Below are 25,678 nucleotides of genomic sequence, written 5' to 3'. Positions count from 1 at the left end.
TCAATTTTATAGGTAGTAAGCATTAAATGGACTAACATTTTAATTCACCTTTTGTTTGATATTTTCTTCCATCCATGGGCTACCAAAATACAGAATCCCATACTAGGAACATATAGTACTCGCTCAGCAACAACAAATCCAACTGGAAAAAAAAGATTTGATGCAGGAATAAATGGTAATGCCATTAAGCAAAGTGCCTGGGAGGGAAAAAAAAGATGGTTTTAAATTAAAAAATACAAGTACATTCAAAATTCATATTCAAATATTTTATCATTTAATTTGGACAATCTACTCATAGACTGTTTTAATACTACTAGGAAGATTATTACTAACTTAAACAAAAATAAGGAAACTTAGGAATGGTAATAACAAATATTAGGATACATGTAGTAGGCCTACAGACATCTTTTTGAATTCTAGAATTTGTAATTACAGTATTTTATAGGGCTTTCTTTGAAAATAAGATTCCTAGGTATGGTCAGGAATGATTTCTTACTACAATTATTATTTGTATCACTGAAGCATTTTAAACTTGAAAAGTATAATTAGCTACTTTTCATTGGTTTTCTGTGCAGAATATAATATACTTGCACAGTAAAATATAAAAAACTTTAATATGCTTACATTTTAAGCAGAAATTAAATAATAAGGGTTCATTCAGTTATATAAGAAGGAAATTTCTGAAAATATATTTAAAACACACTCAACTCAATAGTAAGAAATCAAATAATCTGATTAAAACAATGGGCAAAGGATCTGAATAGATATTTCTTTCTGGAGAGGTTTTTGCTATAGGGTGCATGCGCTCGCCAGAAAGACAGAGACAGACAGAAAGTGAAAAAATCACCCCCCGGGGGGATGGCCACGCCGTAATCCCCTCTCCTCCATTTTCCTCCTGGGATCTTGGGCACGCACACACATGTGCCCAGCGTGAGTTTAAGCCACCGTGTCTGGGACTGGAACTGCGGTCGACTATGTGGGAGTCCAGTGACATAGCCATTAAGCTAACTGCTGGTCCCTGAATAGATATTTCTTGAAAGAAGACATACAAATGTCTAACAGGTATATGAAAAATACTCAACATCAATAATCATCAGGGAAAAGCAACTTGAAATGAGATTTCACTTCACATTTTTCCAAATAGCTAATAACAAAAAGACAAGAGTTAATAAGTGTTAGGATCTGTAGAAAACGCAACTTTTCCATACTGTTGGAAGGACCATAAATTAGTGTAGCTATTAGGAAGAACAGTATGGAGCTTCTTCAAAAAATTATAAGTAAAGCTTAAGCAATTCAGTGATTCTCCTACTCGGTATATATACAAAGGAAGTAACATCATTATGGTAGAGAAATAGCCATACACCCAGTTTATTACAGTATTTATGATAGCCAAGATACAGAATCCACCTAAGTGTACATTAATAAATAGATTTTTAAAATATGATATATATATTATATATACACACATTGGAATACTACTCAGCCTTAAAAAAGGGAATCCTGTTATTTGCAACAACATGGATGAACTTGGAGAGTATTGTTAAGTGAAATTGGCCAGATACAGAGAGATAAACATCACTGATCTCACTTACATGTGGAACCTTCCTGTACCCTAAGAGGTGTGCCCTTCTATCTCAGGCCAAACCTGTGCTCAGTAACCTCCTGCTCTTCCCTATCAATTCTTCCTTCTCTCATTTATTCAACCACTTTGTAATCAACCATACTTGTCTAAATATAAACACGTTCATGCCTCTTCAACATTAAAAATCTCCTTTGACAATATGTATTTAAGCTACGTTTTCTATTCATTAAGTTCCTTAGGCATAAAACAAATCCTCATAATTAGGAAAGAACTTTTGCTGTGATGGTAACATGTAGCTAATTTTTTTGGTTGGTTTGTTTGTTTTTAGGAGATTTTTGCTCTAGGGTACAGGCACTTGCCAGAGAGACAGAGACAGAAAGAGAGAAATCGCCTTCCAAGGGGGATGGCTATGCTGTAATCCTTTTCCCTCCATTCTCTTCTCAGGATTTTGGACATGTACACACTTATGCCCAATGTGAGTTTTAGCTGCTAGATCTGAGACTCAAACCATGGTTGACTACGTGGGAATCCAGAGATGTAATCATTATGCCATCTGCTAGTCCCACATGCAGCTAGTTTTAAACCACTTAATAAATCAATATTTCAACTTAATGAATACATTTCTGCAAGCCAACCTATTAGTAATATAAACTTACTTAAAATCAACCAAATACTTCAATGAAAATGCGTCTAATGCCAATCAACAACAGTCTCTTCCTGACATCAACTCACTCCTACCTCTAAAGGTCTACTGATCCCAGATCTCTATGCTTCTTCAAACCCTACATAAGATCAGCAGTCTGTCAATATCTGAAGTCACTGACTGAACAACATAGCCTTTTCTTACTTAGAGAAGCAACAAATTCAAGTTTATCTCATCAATTGAAATAGTCAAAGTTAAATTATGCTGACAGGTTATCTGCACTAGCTCTTTTCATTTTTTCATCTCCCAATCAAATCATTCTAAGGAAATAACTAACTAATAGAGTCAAAAAAGGTAATTCTAATAGATGTCACTTTTCAACTACATAGATCTCACTTTCTGGCATATAGTAAATGCTCAAGAAAACTTATTATTCTGATTGTTTCTATTATTACTGTCTTCAATAATTAAAAGGAAGAGGAAATAAAATTGTTAGGAATATAAAATGTGGTAAGAAAAAGAAAATGACAAAGGAATTGTTCAAAAAAAAAAAAAAAAACCAAAAAATACTAAAAGTCTCTGAACATAGTAAGAGCCATCTCAGGAAATAATGACAATGTCGCTAACGAGAACTGAAGAGCTATATATTTTAGCTGTAGGCCAGCTTGTGGCACGGTAGTTGGATTGGCAGGATCTCATATCCCTGAGTGTGTGGTTTGAGTGCTAGACTCAGTGGTTTGAGAAAAATGCTGGGTGCATATGCAAGCATGTCCAAAATCCCAACAGAAAGGAGAGATGGAGGAGAAAGGATTAAGACATGACCATACCCCATGGGGGGGGGGAGTGTTTTATTTTCCTTCTATCCCTCTGGAAAGCACACATGCACTCTGGCAAAAACTTAAATATATTTTAGTTGCATACCTTACAGGATATTCTTCTCTATACCAGAAAACAAATAAGTAGCCAATATGATTTATTTCTTCAAAAACATATAGTCTAGTTGGGTAAAGGTAAGAAATATAAGAAAATTGGGGCCAGCAAGTGACATGATGTTTAAGGTGCTGGACTTCCACATGGTCCACTATGGTCTGAGTCCCAAACCTGGTGGCTTGAAAGTCACACTGGCTGTGTATATGTGCTCGCCCAAAATCACAGGGGAATGGAATAAAATGGACTGTGGGGCGATTTCTCACTTTCTCTCTCATGGATTCTCTCTGGTGAGGGCCTGTGCCCTATTGCAAAAGCCCTAGAAAAAAAAAGTTAGAAAATCAATCCATGATTTCAGAGTTCCTACAAATTAGATAAGTTCATAATCTGTTTTTATATTACTTGCATTTTAAGACTTTAAATTAGGATAATGTTGAACAAAGAAAGATATTCTTGATAAATTAAAAGTAGGATCTGACTCAACCACGTAAATGTAATATTGTCTGAGAAGATAAAAAACCTCTTACCATTAAAACAGTCTTGGAGGAATCACCAGGATATCGGAGACTGAATATTCCCAATGCACCCAAAAAGCAAAAGAAAGTAAATGTGGCAAGGTTTCGAATATCCAGAAATGACTCTATAAGTGGTATTGTTCCCATGGTCCAATCACAGCAGAGCTCTGAAGGATTTAGTAGAAGCCAAACATTCACAGGAAGGAGGTAGTTGAAAGTTAGTTGTCTTGTTGGAGTTGGGCTTACAGCAGCTGGGTTATCAAACCTGTATAAGAATTTTTTAAAAAGTAATTTAAAATAAGGCACTTTTTAAGCATAAAATTACTATATAACATGGTAATAAAAATACTGAACAATAAAAGTAACATTTTTATATGCAATCTCTTTCAACAAAGGATGCAAATATATATATATATATGTATATTCTAGACTCTTGCTAGAAAAAATTACTATATAACATGGTAATAAAAATACTGAACAATAAAAGTAACATTTTTATATGCAATCTCTTTCAACAAAGGATGCAAATATATATATATATATATTCTAGACTTTTGCTAGAATTCAAACTGTCTAGCCTTTATAAAATGTTGAATTGAAAGAGTACTTTATAAAGAACTATATGAAGGGCAAACAGGTCATCTCTTTAATTTATCAGTAAAATAATTCAAACATATATACTATGATAATCTACAGAACTTCTTTCATTAAATTATAACCTGATATAATTACAAAAAAATAAAATTCATTTTTGTGTTTTGTGAACTCTCATTATTGTTTTTCTACATGTGACAATTCTTTTAGAGCTAAATGCTCATAAAGACTGTTTCCTACAAAGAATTACTATCTTTCTTTCATGTACAGAAAAAATCGCATTACCTAGGAGCTATCCATCTGTGCTTTGACTCGTAGGAAACTAAATACCAAATCTCCAGTACAGAGTAATTGCGCAGTACATGTCACATTTTATCTGAAGTTCATATACTAGTCTATATTTCTCCATGCCATGTTATATTAAATACACATTTCATTAGTTTAGTTGATTTTCTGTGAACTAAGTCAAATAATTTTAAGTTTTATTTTAGCTAGAAAATACATGTGCTCACTGTAAAGAGGGAGAGAAGAAAATCTCACCATAGAGGATGGTCAATTGGCAATGCCTTTTCCATCTCTCCCTTCTCTCAGGATTTTGGGCACGCATGCACATATATTTGATGTGTATCTCAAGTTGCTGGGTCTGGGATTTGAAATGTGCAGTCAGCCATGTGGAATTTGGCTGCCTTAACCATCCGTCTACAGAGTGGGCTCTCATATCATTTTTTAAAGCAAATATATTTCAAATGAAAAAAACCTCAGACTTTCACTTCATATTCTAATCTTTCGAGAGAAAGTGGGAGGGGGTCAGAGGGTGAGAAGGAAGGATGGAGGGAGACAAGAGCCTAGAGAGAGAGAGAGAGACAGGGATCCCCAGTAGCGTCTTGCCACTCTGTGATCCTCCCTCTCCCAATCTCCCTGCCAGTCAGGATCATAGGTATACCTGCAGGCACACCTGACATGTTCAGGGCTATCTGTGAGCTGAACCAAGGGTCTTCCCATATGGATTCAGTAATTGCAACAAGCCACCTTGGGTTGGATTTTTATTTCTTTAGTGTATGTTCTAAATTTTATTGGCTATCATAATATTATTTCTTCGAAAAGTCAATGTCTCATTTTAAAATCAGTAAGCCAAGGAAAAATCACCTCTAACACTTACTTGACTTAGTTTCCTTAAAAAAATCAAATGGTTGAGAAAAACTGAATACTATTTGAACAAATATTATTTTAAAAGTTTGATATTTCAATCTCTACAAGTATAAATTATATTTTAAATTTTGGCTAAGATGAACTGGAAAAAGGCTAATGTCAGAGTATGAAATTATGGTATATAATGACTGTTAAATTCAGCATAACTTCCTCTCAGCTTATACAACTAAACAACTTGATAAGATTTTTTTTAATGTTTATCTATTTTATTCATGTTAGTGTATGTGTATAAAAGGGAGAGGAGAGACAGAAACACCCTTGACAAGATTTCTTCACACTGTGATCCCTTTTCCTTGGCATTCCAACTCTTTAGAATCCTAGTATCCTAGGCAGGCAAGCACATGCCAGGCACATTTTTCAAGATGACCTAAGGATAAGAACTGCAGCCATACATGGCTTCCTGCAATGTAGTTCAGTTTGCCCTGATTGTACAAGGCTGGGCCCTGGGTAGGGTTTTCAGTTGGTGGAATATCCAGGACATCCAGGCCAAGTCTAGCAGTATATCTGAGTTAAGATGATGGAGCTGGGAGTTTGAGAAGCCCAGGAGGCTAGAATTACTGGGGCAGTATACAAGAGAAGAAAGTTCCTAAAAGAACATCTGCTTAGGGTCTCCAATTTTCAGTATTAATGATTTCTGATCAGCATATATGTGAGGAAATACTCAAGGTTAGTATGGTGGGTTTGAACTGTGTTTCCCCAAAATTCATGTCTACTCAGAACTTCTGAATATGGTCATATTTAGAAATAGGGTTTTTGGCAACGTAATTAGCTAAAATAAGATACTACAACTGGTGTCCTTATACAAAAGAGGGAGGACAAACAGAAAGACACAGAGAAGAAGGCAATGTAAGATGGAGTAGATTGGAGTGATGGAGCTATAAGCCAAGGAATGTCAAAGACTGCTGGCAACCACCAGAAACTAGCAGAGAGACACCAAAATGATTCTTCCCCAGAGATTTCAGAAAAAAAAAACTAGCTGAATCATTATCTTGATTTTGGACTCTGGGTCTCTTTAATTATGAGGGAATAAATTTCTGTTGCTCTAATACCATAGAAAACTAATAGTTTCCCTGTAACTCAGTGGTTAAGAGAGCTGGATCACCATGACCAACTGTGGTTTGAATTCCAGCTCTGGCAGCTTGGAAAACACGTTGGCTACATGTGCTCAAAATCCGGACAGGACAGGGCTGTGAAGAAAAGGATGCAGCACAATCACATTTCATCAAAGGTTACTTTCTCCCTCCTGGTCTGTTTTGCTTTCCGGTGAGTACACATATCCTCTGGCAATTAAAACATAAAAGACAACGAATGGTCAGGAGAGAATCTCCTGAAAGGATTAGAGAGAAAAATCCTCAAATATTTATTATATGAATCAGGAATAGTTCCTTAGAAGCCAGAGTAGAAATCTTCATAATTCACAGTTAATCAGGTAGAACAGTCAGAAAGGTGTAGGTAGTGGAGTAAAATTAGTCCTATCTAAATCCTGCTATGGTCTCACAAAGCAAAGTCTGAAAGCAAGACTAGAAGAAGAAACACATTCCCAATAACTTCAATGTATCCTACAGTTAAGCTCAAAATTTATAATACTCTAAGGTGAAATTCACATATGGTACCCATTCAAAAATTATCAGGCATGCAAAGAAGCAGAAAAACACAATCCACAATAATGAAAACATTTACACAATACATTCTGACTAAAATGTGACACAGGTGGGGGCTGGCCCTGTTTTCTAGTAATTAAGGGAGCCAGATCCCATATGATTCCTTGCAGTCTGAATCTCAGTCCTGGCAGCTTGAAAAACACATCAGGTACGTATGTGTGTGTGCCCAAAATCCTGACATGATGGAGAAAGAGAGAGGAGACTGCAGTGTGATCATGCCCCACAGGGGAGTGCTTTCTCTTCCATCTTTCTGACAAGTGAACATGCTCTCTAGCAATTGTATAAAAAGAAAAGAAACGACACAGATGATAGAATTAGTAGAGAAGAACATTAAACAGTAGGATATGTTGAGCCATGAAAGATACAATAGAGAAAGACCTAAGGGAGGTCTCCTTCTAGAGATGAAAACAGATGAGATAAGAAATAATTAGGTGAAATAAGGAATACATTAGATGGTGCAGAAAAAAGATTAATGAACTCAAAGAGCAAAAGAAACTACCCAAATTAAATTAAAAAGGGCAGGAGACTGCGGGAAATATAAACTGAGTATCAGCACAGTAACTTCAAGAAATCTAAATATGTGCAAGAAAAGTATAAAGAGAGGAGAAAGATGAGAGCAAAACTACTTATAGAAGTAATAGTTTAAAAAATCTCCATAATTTTTGTCATGTAAAAACCCACAGATTCCAAGATCAATTACCTAAGCAAAAGATACATGAAGATATAAGAAACAATTACAAAGAAAAAACATTAAAAGCAACCATTGAGGGGCCAGCAAGTGGCAGGGTAGTTAAGGCATTGGACTTCCACATTTCTGAATGTAGTTTGAATCTAGATCTGGCAGCTTGCTTTCTCACTTTCCCTCTCACTGTCTCTCTCTGGTCATATTAAAAAATAGTAAATAATTCTTGAATAAAAAATTAAAAAGCCATAGAAAAAAGACAACACATGAAAAAGCATCAAGATGACAGAGGATTCCTCACCGAAAGTAATACAGATCAGAATAGAGACAAGTTCTTATTTTATATATGTATAAGAAGTGTAAGGGAACCAGCAGTTAGCATAATGGCTATGTCGCTGGACTCCCACGTAGTCAACAGCGGTTCACGTCCCAGACCCAGTGGCTTAAAACTCACGCCGGGCGCGTGTGCATGTGTGCCTAAGATCCCGAGAGGAGAACAGAGAAGAAGGGATTGTGGCGTGACCATACCCCCTGGGGGGTGATTTCTCGCTTTCTGTCTCTATGTCTCTCTCTGTCTGTCTGGCGAGTGCACGTGCCCTATAGCGAAAACCTCTCCAAAAAAAAAAAAAGTGTAATTATACATATTAAATATTAATGCTATTATATATTATATGCACTTGAAATTATAATATCCATTGATAATCTAGGATAAACAAAGGATGTACACCAAAAACCCTAACACAATCACTTACGATACAACCAGAATTTTTTTTAAGAGAGTTTTTGCTATAGGGTATATGGGCTTGCCAGAGAGACAAAGAGAAAGAGACAGAAAGTGATTTCCTCACTCCCCCAGGAAGGATGGCCACACCACAATCCTTTCTCCTCCATTCTTGTCTTGGGATTTTTGGCACACAGGCACACACTCCTGGTGTGTTTTAAGCTGCTGGGTCTGGGACTTGAACCATGGTTAACTATATGGGTGTCTAGCGTTGTAACCATTGCACCATCTGCTAGTCCTGTCAAATTTTTAGCTAATAAGCCAACAAAGTGATAAAATGAAGTAAGAAAAAATAGTCCAAAGGAAGACAAAAAGAGGGAAAAAGGAAGAAAGAACAGATGGGACAAAGAGAAAACAGATAAAAGATGGAAGATTTATATCTAACTATTCATTTATCAGTAATTATCTTAAGTATAAATGAATGAAATGACCCATTTAAGTCAAATATCCAACCAAACAAAAAAAATAAGACCCAACTAAATGCAGCCTAGAAACAATCCTTTTTCAATATGAAGACATAGACAGATACAAAGTTAAAAAACAGAAAAGGTTATGTCATATAGCTAAAAAAAGATACCCAACATAGTTTTATTAAATAAGACAAAGTGAGTTTCTGAGACAAATGCCAGAGAAGAAGCAGCTCATTTAATAATTATAAAGGAATAAGTTCATCAAGATGATATAAGTAATACACATAACAAGTAATAATGTACTAAACATCAAAATCAACTAATAAAACATTGTGTTTTATTAGTGTGTGTAGCACTACCCCTTTCATGGCAAAGGATCCTGTTTTTGCACCCACTAAGAGCGTCAAAAATCACAGAATGTGAAAGTGAACAGTACTGCAAAGAGAAATAGACAAACCTATGATGATAAAGATTTCACTTCTTTCAATAATTGACAGAACAAGTAGACAAAAATAATCACAAAGGATAAATGAGAGTTCTTTAGAAATGAGAGTTCTTTAGAAAGTACAGGAAAAATACATAATGGAAAAAAATTATGCATAGATTTCAAAATTTTTCTGCATCAAAATAAACTTGTACTTTAATTTCATTTTTTCATGAACTTTTTGAAATCCTCTCATAAAAGACTTAATAGAAACCTTAGAATTTAACCAGTCTGAGGTCATTATCTTTAATGGTGGTTTCTGGGCATACACTTACAATTTGTACATTTTAAACATATTAATGATACCCTAATAAAGCTATTAAAAATAATGTAAATCAGGGACCAGCAGTTAGCGTAATGGCTGTCACTGGACTCCCATGTAGTCAACCGCAGTTCGAGTCCCGGATCCGGTGGCTTAAACTCATGCAGGGCACGTGTGCGTGTGTGCCCAAAATCCCAAGAGGAGAATGGAGGAGAAGGGATTGCGGCGTGGCCATTCCCCATGGGGGGTGATTTCTCGCTTTCTGTCTCTCTGTCTCTGTCTTTCTGGTGAGCGCACGCACCCTACAGCAAAAATCTCTCCACCCCCTCCCAAAAGAAATGTACATCAAGGACTTTCTGGAACATTTATCATCACTTAAAATCTAAAGTTAAAAACACAGAATGGAAAAAGTAAAAAAGAACCAGAATTTCATACCTGGTGAACACTGGAAGTTGGGACTGAATAACCTGGACTCTAATCACAACGAGTAATAATGTACTGAACATCAAGACAATGAGTTTTATTAGTGTCTGCAGCATAGAAAATGGAATACTACCCTTTCCACGGAGAAACTGTCCAGCAGTAGTACATAATAATGGCAAGGTATACTGAAAAAGAAAAAAAAAAGTTTAAACAAAAAATTAAAATCTGATTCAATTAAGATAGAAGATAGCAACATGAAAATTGGTATTTTTCCTTACCCCTTGGGCAATAAACACTTCATACACACAGCAAATTCCCACAACTGTTATTCCTTGTTCTTTACACAATGTTGCAACAGCCACTAAAAATACTGTCAATGCAATTGAAGTCCACACTGCAATTAAATAACAGAAAAAATATAAAACTACACAAAACAATTTTATAAAATCACAAGAAATACTTAAAATTCATTAGCAATTCTATATTCACACTTGTGTTATATCCTACGGACTCATTATTTTATACTTTAAGGTGTTTAAAATTATGTAAGTGATTTTTGATTTATATATTCAAAGCAAAACATCAAAACATATAATTTAAACTAAAAAAAAATCTGTAGAGAGGAAAGTTTCTAAACAAATACTAGCTTTTAAAATAAAGGCAGGAAGATGAAGGTGAAGAAGAATTTACAGGCTTGAATATCATAACTAATGAGCTATTAATCTGAAATGAAGACTAACACCTGAAATAATGATGCAGACATTATTGTATCTGTAATTTATTAAGAACTTAAAATTTAAAACTGCTGGGCAAATTGGGGTATTATTCTTATAAAAAAAGGACTAGGAAAAATAAAGTAAAACATTAACAATAGGCTTTGAATCAATACTGTTCTTTTAAAAAAATGCATACAAAATATTCCTGAGTTCCATTTACTGGAAGACCTACTACATCAACTTTAAGTAGTCTACCACTTAGCAGTAATTTGATCATAGAGCAACGAACTATGAGTAATTCCTTCTAACTGGTTTTCTGAGTTCTGACTTTTCTTTTTCTTTCTTTTGTGAGAAAGTGAGAATGAAAGAAAGGGTCTCACCATACTATGATCCTCCCAACAGCTTCCAAGTCAGCCTGGATCACTGGCATATGTAGGAATACCCAATATAATCAACTTGAATTGACCTGGAATCTGAACCTGGGCCTCCCATGTGGTGCCCTATGCCTATGCCACCAAAACGTTTTTGGCAATAGAGGTTGCCAAAATTTAGTCACTTTGATTTTACAATCAGATCTCTGTGACCTGTTATTACTTGATTTTCTCCAGAACAAATACACCTGTTACATAAGTTAATGACATTAAAAAAAAAATACCATACAAGCAGAGGATTGGTTTTGAGCAATAAAAATGCATTCTAGTTTCCCTGAGCAGATTCTACATGTGAAAAAGATACACACCTTTAGCAATCATATATTCAAATTGTTTCAAATACTGCTACATTTCAAGCAGGAGGGCAGAGAGAATATCCAAATAAAAAAGTAATGATATACTTTGTCAAATAGGTGACAAAGTTTCTGTTATAGAGAAAAACAGAAGGTGAAGGAAATAAAAATTGGGAACATGAATGGTATTATTTATAATGTTAAAGGTAACATTTGTGCATAAACCAAAAATAATGCAAAAGCAAGTATAAAGACCCTTGAAATTGCACCAGGCTTTAAAAAGGGTATGGGGGGGACCAGCCAATGGCATAATGGCTACATTGATTGACTCCCACATAGTTGACTGTATTTCGAGTCCTGGACCCAGGGGCTTAAAACTCACTCTAGGTGTGTGTGCATGCATGCCCAAAATCCCAAGAGGAGAATGGAGGAGAAGGGATTATGACGTAGCCATTCCCCCAGGGGGTGATTTTTTGCTTTTTGTCTCTGTCTCTCTGGTGAGCATATGTGCCCTATAGCAAAAATACCTCCAAAAAAAAAAGAAAAGGATGAGGATATGGGGCAAGGATAATCTAAATTTACTTATTTATATACTTACTTTTAAAGAATTTATTTAATTTTACCCATTATTTTTTACTCTGATCAGAGAGACAGAGAGGTAAAGTGAGAAAGCAAGCCACCAGGTACAGGACTCAGACCATGGTGGCCCATGTGGGAGTCCAGCGCCCCAGCCGGCACACCACCTGCTGGCTCCCAAATAATCTAAACTTAAGGTGATTAAATAATTACAAATTGAAAATCTTTAGAAAGAAACATGCAGTCTAGATACAAAGGAGAATACAAAGATGATAACGAAACTGTGGCCTTGAGAGTAAAATGAATAGAGTACAGAGATTGGGGTTAAAAAGACAGAGAGCAGAACAAAGTGAGTTTTAGCATCTTTTCAATTAGAATTTAAAATATATTACATTCATTCCTCTGCTCTTTCTTCAACAAATATATACTGGACGCCTATCATGTATCAGGGAAAATTCTAGGAAATGGAAATCAAAAATGAGAAAACCTTATTTACCCTAGTAAAGGTTAGATTCTATTGTGAGACAATAAATAATAAAGATGCAAAGAAAAATGTAAATGATATGCTTTCAAGTTAGAAATCAATACTGTGAAAAATACAAATTAAAGGTACAGAAAATAAAGTGATTCTGTTTTTGTCAAATGGGGAATTAGCATAGCATGTTGTTTAAGATTCAAACAGAGAAAAATATAGTTTCTAAGGGTTTTTGTTTGTTTGTTTGTTTGTTTGGCCAAAGGGCGGTGCATTCATTAGAAAGACAGGGAAAGTGACCTTCCTGAGGAATGGTCATGCCTCAATCTCTTCTCCTCCATTTCTCCTCCCTATCAGGCTTCTGAGCAACTGGGTCTGGGACTCGAACTATGCAGTTGGCCATGTAAGCTCCAGCTGTCTTAACCACCATGCTACCAGGTAGCCCTAAAAATACCTTAAGATGTGTGCCTTTGTAGGTGTTATTAGGGACTGTATTTAGAGTGGAAGACAAGAGTGAGAAGACATGTTTAACTTATCACTGCCTCTCTTGACTGCTTGATGTTGATTATTACCAGTTCCTTTATTCTAGAAATCAGGAGCTAAACTGGCTATATTCCAGAGTAAGATCAGAGCACTTCAGAAGTCTTGAGGGGATAAGAAGTAGATTTTTTTAAAAGGTGTAAACTGATCAATCCCCTTATGCAATAATTTTCATGCACTTGGATCTAAATACAGTGAAATGGTGGACTGGCTTCTTCTCAATACTTCTCAATACTGATTCTCTTTAAGAGACTAGTGGGGGGAGTTGGTAGAACTGATAGCAGTGATTCAACAGTGGCCCGAGAAGCTTGGAACCCTCCCTTCTGAATCTCTTCAGGATCACAAGATGAACAGAAAGGGCCTGGCACTTCCCCTTAACAGGTACAGTAATTGGTAACTTTAGGAGAAAATGCATCTTAAACTTACAAAGTCAAAATAACTAACTCTCTAAAGTTTACAATAATCATGAGGGACAGAAAGAGAGAAAGCACATAGTAACATATACTAGTAAATCAGAACTATTTGAAAAGATAGACCAAGAATTTCAAATAGATAATTCTTAAGGAAATAAGGGAAGAATAAGAAAACAGCAAAAAGAACAAAGTGAAATTAGGAGTGAAAAATGTAAGATGAAGGGCTAGTTAGATAGAACAGGGAAGTTTGCTCTGAAAGGAAAATAAAAAGGAAAAAGAAGGGCCATTAGGTGGCATGGTAGTGTCGACACTGGACTCCCACATGACTGACCATGGTTTGAGTCCTGGACCTGGTGGCTTGCTTTCTCACTTTCCCTTTCTCTCTCTTGGTGAGCACATGTGCCCTACAGCAAATTAAAAAAATAATGAATAAAATTAAATAATAATTCTTAAAAAGAAAAGAGGTATAAAGGTAGGCACTTCATGTATTTGAGAACAGCAAGAAGACCTATCTGGCTACAGTGAAGCAAGCTAGGGCAAAAATGACAGGAAATATGCTTCCAGAGGTAATGTAGAAGGAGCCTGATCATGGTCTCATAGGTTGTGGTAGTTTCTAAGTTTATCCTTCATGCTTTGCTTAGGATGATACTTAGAGAAGATACTGATTTGCAATTCCATATTAGGTACTCAACTCTTATTGCATGATAGGTAGCATAGGGAGGAACTATTATCCATTTTATAGTTAAACTAAAGCACAACAAGGCTAACAATCTGCCCAAGTTAGTAAATGAAGCTAGTAAATACAAAGAACTGGAATTTGAAACCAGACTTTGGAGTCCATGCTTAACAACTACGCTGTGCTGCCACTCCCATAGTCTTAAGAAGGCAACATGCACAATAAGAAGTAAACCTATTCATGTTACAAACCTAAGAAACCTATTTCTTCAACCAAAATTAGGCTTCTTACCATCAGTACCCTTGGACTACAGTGAGAAAATCCTCCTAAGATCCTAGGAATAATTTAACTTGAAGTCATTTAAATTTTTAAGATCAGCCAAATAAATGTTAAGACTATTACATAAAACAGCCTTTAGGCCCACTTTATCCACACTCTAAAAGTCATTTTGTTATCCCACAATACCAACATTGTTATAACTAATATGCTAATTTACACAAAGCACTTAACCAGGGTTGACCACATGGCAGAGACTCAATAAATACTGAACTATGATCAACACATAATACAATTTATACTCTAGCACACTTTTATTGTTGCCTAACCCTACCCGTAGTTTTAAAGTTGCCTAAAAAATAGCATAACCTATCAGGTGTTATTTATCAGACACTTGTGTCTTTATAGATAATAGCACAACTAGGATTAACTCTAAAACTCCTATATGCTATGGTTATTTCATTTAAAAACTAGATCATATAGAATCTATTAGCTCATGATAAAATATAAGTGCACATAAACTTAAAATACTGCCAGTGTCATATATCTTCATATACAATAAAATAACAGAATACACAAAGATAAACCCCATGTGTGGTAATGTAATGGTTTATAAGCAGTACTATGAGTAAATAAAAGTTACTTGATGAAGTCAAAATGTCAGACATTTACCTATGGAATTATTGGGTCCTTTGGATTTGGTATATGACAAAAAGGCAGCTAGAAAAAAAATAGATGACAAAAGTTCTGCTCTTCCTACAACTCCTGTTACCTAGAAAGGGAAAGGGAGAGGGGTTCATATTAATAAAAATGATCTTGAAAACTTACTATATTTAACAGTGATAGCACTTTAACTAAGAACCAAATTCTGTGTTTTTAAAGTGTAAATTTCTCTTTCTTAACATTCTCTGAGTGCCCTCAGGTGGTGAATTTGTGTATCTCACATAAACGAAAATTTAACAGTGACTTTATCATCTCTCTTTTTACTATCGTTAACTGATTTTAAAATAATTATATGCTTACAGGAAGTTAGAAAAATTAGTACACAGAGGACCTTAGTACAGTGAGCTACATATTTTTTACCCAGCTTCTGTCAGTGGTAACATCTTACTTAATTATATACAGTATCTACAATAGTACCTCATTCAAAAGCTAAGACCTTTCTTCTTTTCCAGCTTTGCTGAGTTACAACAGATACACAAAAAAATGCTTAAAACCGGACCAGCAGGTAGCACAGTGGTTAACGCAAAGGACTCACACATGGCCAACTGTGGTTTGAGCCCTGGACCTGGTAGATTGAAAATCACACCAGGCGTGTGTGTATGCATGTCCAAAATCTCAAGAGGAGAATGGAGAAGAAGGGACTGCATTATGGCCATCCCCTTAGAGGGTAATTTCACACTTTACTTCTTTCTTCTCTCTAGTGAGCACATGCACCCTATGACAAAAACCTTAATGTATTCAATATGGTAAATTTGGACATAATGCATTCACTCATCTTATCATCTCAATTAAGGTATTAAACATATACATTACCTAAAAATGCTCCCTTGTATCTCTTTGTGGTTTTTACTTTTAACTGATAAATTTAAATTTATGTATTCATCATGTACAACACGAAGTTAAGACTATATATGTGTGTGTGTGTGTGTGTGTGTGTGTGTGAGTGTGTGTATATAGTAGAATGGTTAAGTTTAGCTAACAAAAGCATTATCTCATCTGGTTATTATTTTATGTCCTTCCGTAGTTTTTTAAAACACAAAGGTATTGAAAATCAGGAAGTTATCTCATAACAAAACTGAAGACTAAAGTTTAAAATGACAATATACTTTAAAAAGCCTTATTAAATTCCAAAAATCTAAGTATGAAATCCTATACCTCTCCCTTTGAAACATTTTGAACTCACTGTAAAACTTAAAACAACCTATCCTTTTTGTAGATGTAAGGTTGGTTAGACATTAGAAGGTTTAAGACATTGGGAGAGACACACAGTCTCCCCAATAAACACACACATACACACAGAGATTTCCCTTGTAACTGAAAACTTATAACAAAACTTCAGGGAAGAGTACTTCTGCTGGGAGGCAACTTTGGAGCTTCAAGGTTACCAAGAAAAATAAAATTAATTTGGTTATGTCATGGTAGGTAGGGGCTGATGGACATATTGGCAATAGCAGAGATAGCTCACAATTTAAAACATGTGACAAAAGGCAATATGAAACTACCAAGTATCATCATTAGTTTGAAAGTCTGTTCACATAACCATGTATTTTGATATAGTCATTCCTTAGTTAAATGCATCTGTCTTCTGAAAAAGTAACATTGAAAAGTTGAAAAAAAATTTTTTTAATCTATATTCATAAAAAATGATTAGCAAATAAATGTACTTGTTTGTTTTACATGACCAAAATTAAAAGATTCATGTTCTTGGGAACTAGCGGATGGTATAATGGTTACGTCACTGAACTCCCACATAAATGACCGTGGTTCGAGTTCTGGACCAGGCAGCTTTAAACTCAGACTGGGCGTGTACGCATGTAAAATCCCGAGGAGAGAATGGAGAAGGAATTGTGGTGTGGCCATTCCCCTGCAGGGGGATTCCTCACTTTCTGTCTCTCTGCCTCTCTGGCAAGTGCACATGCCCTACAGCAAAAATCTCTCTTAAAGAAAAGAAAAAATAAAAAAAAGAGTCACATTCAGCACATGGCATAATGGCTATGTCGCTAGACTCCCACGTAGTCAACTGCAGTTCAAGTCCTGGACCTGGTGGCTTAAACTCATGCCAGGTACATGTGCATGCGTGCCCAAGATCCTGAGAGGAGAATGGAGGAGAAGGGATTGCGGTGGGGCCATGCCCCCGGGGGGTGATTTCTCACTTTCTGTCTCTCTGTGTCTCTATCTTCCTGGTGATCGTATGTGCCCTAGAGCAAAAATGTCTCAAAAAAAAAGGGTACATGTTCTTGAATGTTTGTTTTATAAATTGTCTTAAATTTGAAAATTGTATGCAGTAAGAAGTTAGCCCTATTGTACTAATTTGAATCTTCACATACTGAAATCACAGTTAAATTATTAATATTTTCTTACAAATACATAACACTATAATCATTATGTAGTATATATATAAAAAAAGAGAGAAGAAAGAAATCAAGATGTTTTACTTACTGCTTCTGTGTGTACTGGATGCACTGCAAAAAGTAAAGAAGCAATCAAACTACTCTTGTTGTCCAGAAAAAGTTTGCAGACTTTAAGAAATACCACACTAACCACAGCATGAAAAATCATGTTTAGGAGATGATATGTCATTGGTTTTAGTTCACTAAACAGATAATTTAAGCGAAACGTCAATACTGTTAAAGGGCGGTAAGACTTGTGGCTTCTCTCCTAAAAGAAAAAAATAATCACTGATTATTAAGGTATTTTGGCCCTTAAGGGAACAAATAACTAATCACTGCATTTATTACTGAATATGTTTATATCTGGCTAAGGATTAACAATAAATAACAAAACGCCCTACACTAATACGAATATAAAGATAGGTCCATAATCTGATTTTCTATTTCTGTAGCACAGAAACAAAACAACTTGTGCCATTATATATAATGATCAGAGAACTAACTATTGGCTAAATCTTCAAAATGAAATAGAAGAACAGAATACGTACCAGTTCAGATGAAACAGTGACAGCTCAAAACAGTAGCCTCTAGCTAGCTGTTTTGCAAAAAAATAGCTCTATAATGTATAAACCTGAATTATGTTAAACTAAACATTCTAAATATTACAGAGAATAATATGAAAGCAAAAACTTTCTTAGGATATAAGAATAGACACCTTTATTGGATTTCTGTTGATAATAAATCCAATTTTACATGAGCAAAATTTGAGTATAGTATCCATTGAGTATATTATTATTAATCTTTTTGTCTGCTTATAGATGCTCTTAAAAAAATCAAATTTTCAATGAGCAAAGCTGAGGAAATCACAAAACAGAGCACTGATATCATAACATGAGACCTTTTATTCTGGCCAGCTAAACTCTCAGTTTGAAATCTCAATATCATCGCTAAAATCACAAAAGATATTAGCCTAAGTTGGGAGAGTGGACACATACTTTTAAGGGTTTCTGAGAATGATGGGTAAGGTAGTAAGAATAAGCTACTCATGCACAGTCAATAGTCCCTAAAATACACAAGCAAGATTACATCATGCTAAAGAGTGTTCTAATAGTGAGAATTATAACTAAAGTGAAAAGACAACCTTTAGAAGGGAAGAAAATATTTGCAAATTATCTCTCAGATAAGGAACTGATATCTAGAATGTATAGGGAACTCTAACACCTCATTCATAAAAGAAGAAAGAATCCTGGAACCAGTAGAAGGTGTCATGGCTACATCACTGGACTCACACGTAGTTGAATCCTGGGCTTAAAACTCATGCCGGCCACGTGTGCATGCGTGCCCAAAATCCTGAGAGGAGAAGGGATTGCAGCGTGGCCATCCCCCCCAGGGTGGGGTGTGGGGGGAGTGATTTCTCGCTTTCTCTCTCTCCAACTCTTTGGTGAGTGTATGCACCCTACAGTAAAAAAAAATCTCTCTCTCAAAAAGCAATCCAAATAAAAAATGGGAAATTAAACTGAAGACAACTCTCTAAGGAAGAATTACAAGTGGACAAGAACCATATGAAACAATGTTCAAATTCTGTTGTCATAAGGGAAATGCAAATTAAAACTACGACGAAATATCATTTAACTCCAGTTAAAATGGCTAGGCTCAAAAAAATAAAGAACGATAAGTGTTAGTGAGGCTGTGGTGAAGAGTTAACTCTCTCACGCTGTTGGTGGGAATGTAAATTAGTCCAACCCCTCTAAAAAACAATATGGAGATTTCTGGGAAAAAAAAATTTACAAATAGAACTTCTATATGACCCAGCCATCGCACTTCTTGGTATCTACCCAAAGATAAGAAAATATTCAACTGGAAAAACATCTATCTGCATATCCATGTCTATTATAGCACTATTTAAAATTGCTAAAACATGGAACCAACCTAAACGTCCAAAAATTGATGATTAGGTTGAACAATTATGGCATATATACACTATGAAATATTGTTCAACTAAAAATGTATGAATATAGACAATTTAATGTTGAGTGAAATGAGCCAGACTTTAAAAGATATACATTATATATCCCCACTCAATTTGTAATGAGTATTTGCAGTTTATGGCAGAAGTTGAGAGATCCGAATATGTGATGCTGGAGAGGATCAGTGTGGATGTTAGCGACAGTAAGAGGTAAAAGCAGTTGGTAGAAAGTGGATAGCGGATGGTGGGTGTGAGACAAAAAAATGATTGCAAATGATAAACTTTTGTTTACAAGAGAAAAACATATTGTCTGAAATAGTTCACAATAATTTTATCTGTTAATTTATCTATCATCAAAAGAGCATGCTGCCTAAAAGATATGTCTGACTAGGAGGCAAAATGTTTGCAATTTTTTGCAAGATTGTAGTTTTTTGGTAACTTGTAAGGCACAGTTATAAATACCACTTTTACTTTTGTTACATGTGAAATTGCAAATTAATTCTGTCAATGTTTTTAAATGAACCGAATTGAAGAATTTTTTTTTTTTTTTTTTCTGAGAGCTTTTTGGCCATAGGGTACACACACTCACCAAAGACAGAAACCAAGAGATCACCGGTACACACACTCACCAAAGACAGAAACCAATAGAAAACCCCCTGGGGGGATGGCTATGCTTCAATCCCTTCTCCTCCATTCTCCTCTTGCGATTTTGGGCATGTACACACATATGTCCAGCCTGAGTTTCAAGCTGATGGATCCAGGTCTTCAACCATGGTCGGCCATGTGGGAGTCCAGGGCTTTAACCACTATGTTACCTGCTGCACCCCCTCCAATTTTTTTTTTTTTAAAGAATAAGTTGTTCATAAAAATATGTATGTTATAATAGGGACATATATTTCCCTTGTTATCAAAATATTTTTTTGAAAGGTAGAACTGAGTGAGACTAGAAAGGCTACAGAAAAATAAAGTCTGCTTATCTAATAATTAAGTAATTGTCAGAGTAAAAACATCCTCATGAAAATAAATAAATTTTGGGGTCCTCAATATGTAAATCAAATAACTATTAGCAAAGAGATAGGTATAGACCTTAAATTTTTCATAAATTACTTTTTTCTTGCCCCAGCAGAGAATCGGACAAATATGCATACTTACTATCAGTATTTTTACCCTTAAGGTCTAATCTATTTCTACTTAACACATTTTTAAATGGTTCAAATATGTAACAGTCATATTTATCAAGACTCATGAGACAGAAGAGAAAAAGTCAGTTAGTAAGAAAAACATTTGTGTAACACCTACTGCTCTTTCTACAGACTTGGTTTTTACAGAGGAAGAAAAACATTTGTGTAACACCTACTGCTCTTTCTACAGAGCTGGTTTTTACAGACTTGGTTTTTACATAAATAAATGAGTTTTAAAGTTAAGCCAAATTTCACAGCCAAGAATCAATTTACTTCTTTAAAGAAAATAGTCACATCTTCAACTTGCTGTTTGATTTACTATAAACATTTAATATCTCACATAAATTTTTTCAGGAAAACTTTGTGTAACACCTACTGCTCTTTCTACAGAGCTGGTTTTTACAGACTTGGTTTTTACATAAATAAATGAGTTTTAAAGTTAAGCCAAATTTCACAGCCAAGAATCAATTTACTTCTTTAAAGAAAATAGTCACATCTTCAACTTGCTGTTTGATTTACTATAAACATTTAATATCTCACATAAATTTTTTCAGGAAAACCTGTAATTGCTATGATGACAATGTTGATAAAGAAAAAATTGGGGCCAGCATATGGTGTAATGGTTACGTTGTTGGACTCCCACATAGTTGACTGTAGTTCAAATCCTGGACCTAGAGCTTAAAAAACTTATGCCAGTTGTGTGTGTGTGTGTATGTGTGTGCGTGCGCACGTGCCCAAAATCCCAAGAGGAGAATGGAGGAGAAGGGATTGAGGTGTGGTCATCACCTGGGAAGTAATTTCTTGCTTTCTGTCTTTTTTCTCTCTCTGGCGAGTGCAAGTACCCTATGGCAAAAAAATCTCTAAAAGAAAAGAAAAGTAGTAACAAACTACCAGACTATGTAAATCTGAGATACATATGGGTAATGGAAAAGTAATTTCTTACCTCAGACATAGGGGTTCCCCAGAAATCATTCTGAAATAAAGTTTTTAAAGGTGTAGATGGATGCAGGTCTTTATTATCCAGTATTGCTGAAACATCATCAAAAACAAAACCACAAAAGAGGCTGTTCCAGTAACAGGCAGTAACCATACCTACTATTAAGGTTATTTCTTTAAGGTTGATGTCTGTCATCTTTTCCATAAGCACTTGTAGACAAAAACTGGAAAAAAATTAGAGATAAAATTAAATGAGCAACTTTTTTTCCCCAAAATAAGTTCAATTTTAGTAGGTAGACAAGTAAAATAAATGAAGCTAATTCTCTAGAGAAAAATTCAGCTATTTATTTATTTATTTGTATATTTATTTATTTTTAGAGAGGTTTTTGCTATAGAGTGTCTGAGTTTGCTGGAGAAACAGAGACAGAAAGCAAGAAATCATTTTCCAGGGGAGGATGTCCACACCGCAACTCTCTCCTCCATTCTCTGGGGACTTGGGGCACATACACACAAGTGCCTGGTACATGGGAATCCAGCGACATAACCATTATGCCATCTGCTGGTGCTGAGACAAGCTTAGTTCTTATGCCATCCTCCTCTAAGAAGCATTTGCTGACCTCTCCATATTGCTAAACTAAGGCAGAATTACTTCTTCCTTCAAATATTTTCTTACCTCTAGTACAGTTCTTTATTATCACACTTAATTTCTGGACCTGTCTCTCAGGCTAATTAGATAGAGAACTACTTTTCAGGCTATCTGAGAAATAAACATATACAAGGTTAACTCTAAAAATCTAGATCTGATATATCTAAAACAAATCTGTGTGTGAAAACAAATACTAGAAAAGACACTGAGCATGAGTTTTCTGAAATGCTGATGAAGTTTATACTTTAGTTACTTTATGTATCTACAGATGAACTACTACCTAAATCATAAGACCAAACTTATAGCCTGTAGCCTTGTTTAGTTTGGTCAAAAGCCTTGTAAAAATATTTTTCCTGAATGCATTTAGGCTATGTGTACAGTAGCCAGCTAACTGTAGTAGACCTATTCCAAATTGTCTCATTCATATTGATTTATCTGATTTATGCTATCTGCTTTATCATTGGGGCATATGAGTTTGTGAGAGAGCTAAACTAAACCATGATGTTTCTTTAGGCCATTCCAACAAAGGCTTTTAACCTAGAGAATAAGCTTCATTAATGATAATTTATAATTAAATGAAAAGAAAATTTAAGAATCACTACTTTAAAAAGAATTCAGTGAGGGAATGGTTTAGAGGGGAAAGAACTGTATTAATAGGAAGACACTGAAAAAACAGCCCTATGGGAAAGTTGAAAAGTACTCTTAAATAGGCTGATAACATAATTTTCTAGCTTGAGCAGTTAAAAGTATCAATTTCAGTGTTATCACTTGTGGTAGACACAATAATAGCCTCCCCAAATTATGCACGTCCTAATCTCTTAAACCTGAGAATATGTTACCTTATCAGCAAGACACTTTAGAGGTGTGATGAAATTGAGGAGTTTGAGATCAGGAGAATATCCTGGATTATGTTGATGGGTCTAATTCAACAGCAAGATGCTTATGAATAAAAAGGGAGGCAGGAGACTCAGAAAAGCAGAGGTCAGAGTGATATGAATTGCTGGCTGGGGGCCACAGTCAAGAAATAAGGGCAGCCTCTGGAAGCTGGAAAAGATAAAAGAAAAAAAAAATAACAACAAAAAACAGGTCCTTCATTGGAGTCCATAAAAGAAATGAGCCCTGGTGACATCCTGATTTCAATCTAGTGAGACCCAGTTTAGGCTTCAGACTGATAAACAGATAATAAATCTGTTATTTTAATCTACCAAGTTTCTAATAATTTGTTACAGTAGCAATAGAAAACCAGCATACTATTCAGAGAGAGTTGGAAGATTTGAGATTGCTCTGTAGGAGTTCTGTCCAGATCAGAGAGAAATATGAGATAAAATCAAAACTGCATCTAGCAGTAAAAAGTTTTACCTGAGCAGAGAGAGTGGGTATAGATCTAAAGTCAGATGAAAGATTTATGTAAGGAACATATAATACATGGAAAAGTATTAAACTATATTCAGAATCAGGAAATCCTTACGATATATTAGGCTTAAAGAAATGCAAAATCCAATGCAACATAGCAGGCAAGAATATTAGCTGACTCTTAAAGAAAAATTATGGTGATGTCCAGATTTTCTTTGCTGAGATCTATTTGTAACTATCACCCCATCTCCAGTCTTTACTCCCACAGATGACTGGCTCTTTTAGGCATAACGTCAGGTGATTCCATGTCTGAGCTCTTTTTTTATGGAGAGGTTTTTGCTACAGGGTATGTGCGCTCCCCAGACAGACAGAGAGACAGCAAAAGAGAAATCACCCCCCAGGGGGGAATGGTCACGCCACAATCCCTTCTGCTCCTCTCGGGACCTTGGGCACGCAAGCAAACATGCCTGGCGTGAATTTAAGCCACCAGGTCCGGGACTCGAACCACAGTCAACTACATGGGAGTCCAGCGACATAGCCATCATGCTAACTGCGGGTCCCTCAGAGGTAAATATTCTGAGAACTTGAATGACGTATAACATCTTTATTGTATTTTCCCACTTGGGAAATTTGTGTTTATGAATATAGAATTTGCTATTGGAATTTATTATACTTCAGAAATTTGAACCATTACTCTTTTTAAAAATTTTTGCCTAGCTTCCAGAGTTGTTGGTGGAATCCACTATAATTTATTGATATTTTAAAGAGTGTAAAACTGTTTAGTCTGCAAAGTTCACGAAGTCTATATTCACACTGAGACCTACTAATCTTTCTAGTCTCTTCATGTTGAAGGAAGACAAGTACATGCTTGCCACATACTCATTCCTCTCCATGAGAACAAGGCAAAACAAAACATCTACTATACAGAATGGGTATTGAATTTCTTATGGTCATGCTTTATTTTAGTACAAAAGTAAAATAAGCTATCATTCATAAATAGTATAAAAGTACAAGTAAGCTATCATTCATTTTCTTGGTAAATCAGCAGAAAAGGATTAGAATTGACATCTAAAGAATATATGTGCATTGGTACAGAGAAAAGAGGTAGCAATTTAAAAAAAGGCAAGGCTTTCTTGGGAAGTGATTTCGGTCAGATAAAACTGTTCATAAAAACCTAGAGAAGAAAGAAGGCAAGTATTCCTATAATAAGGCCATTTACAAACTTGTCGTATAAATCTGTCTTTTGGTGAAAATTGATGCACAAACACTAATACAAAATAATGGAGAGTTTAAGCATTTTTTCTCAAAAGTATATACTACCAAACTAGATCTTAAGTTAAATTTCCTGATTCAAGTTAGGTACAAATAGACTAAGTGCTTAAGGACTTATACCATAGCTAACTTGCTACCTACTAGATCCCCAGTGTCTGGCACAGTGTACAAGCTCAAAAATATCATGAGAACGAGTTAAAGAAAAAAGTTGGAGCAAGATTTTGCCTTTAGGCAGGACTGTCGTTGAAATCTAGGTTACAATATTAGCTTCATTAATTATTAGGAAATTGTTTCTCTGAATCCATTCTCACTTCTGAAAAATAAGAATGAAACTTACCATTAGACCAGGCACCTTGAGTTGCTGGGAATATAAATGTGAACAAGCGAGTGTAAGAAATAAAGGTAGACTAGACCAATACAGACAAACAATATAAAACTAGTAGATGAATAGAAAGTAGTAACTACAAAGAATGAAAAAAAAAAAAACCACAAGAAAAACAAGGTGCTATAGTAAAATAATTGCTATTAGGCAAATGAATATACAATAGCGAATATAGTACAAAGGTATTTCACCATTTTATTCTGGTGCAAAAACACTTTGAAATACACACACAGTTTTTTCTTAACGTGCACTTTATTTCTGAA

General features: G+C 35.3%; 1 protein-coding gene across 7 annotated transcripts in view; it reads right to left on the bottom strand.

The window, feature by feature from the left end:
- TMTC3 (transmembrane O-mannosyltransferase targeting cadherins 3) overlaps positions 1 to 25,678 on the bottom strand; it is a 49,022-nt gene that overhangs the window by 21,956 nt on the left and 1,388 nt on the right. Inside the window, exons 2-10 of one of the 7 annotated variants that reach the window (XM_006154806.3) lie at positions 25,371 to 25,394; positions 23,248 to 23,452; positions 21,770 to 21,986; positions 17,729 to 17,947; positions 15,239 to 15,338; positions 10,452 to 10,567; positions 10,186 to 10,358; positions 3,680 to 3,932; positions 49 to 197 (exon numbers count right to left, since the gene is read on the bottom strand). In XM_006154806.3, coding sequence (XP_006154868.1) covers positions 49 to 197; positions 3,680 to 3,932; positions 10,186 to 10,358; positions 10,452 to 10,567; positions 15,239 to 15,338; positions 17,729 to 17,947; positions 21,770 to 21,967 — 1,208 coding nt within the window. In that variant the 5' untranslated portion in view covers positions 21,968 to 21,986; positions 23,248 to 23,452; positions 25,371 to 25,394. The remainder of the gene's footprint in view (positions 1 to 48; positions 198 to 3,679; positions 3,933 to 10,185; positions 10,359 to 10,451; positions 10,568 to 15,238; positions 15,339 to 17,728; positions 17,948 to 21,769; positions 21,987 to 23,247; positions 23,453 to 25,370; positions 25,395 to 25,678) is intronic. The other 6 variants (XM_027774325.1, XM_014590246.2, XM_006154805.3 and 3 more) reach the window with 6 other exon arrangements.

The sequence above is a fragment of the Tupaia chinensis genome, unplaced genomic scaffold (assembly GCF_000334495.1).
Source record: "Tupaia chinensis unplaced genomic scaffold, TupChi_1.0 Scaffold000423_1, whole genome shotgun sequence".
Lineage (NCBI taxonomy): Eukaryota > Metazoa > Chordata > Mammalia > Scandentia > Tupaiidae > Tupaia > Tupaia belangeri.
This window is presented reverse-complemented; position numbering and strand designations above follow the sequence as displayed.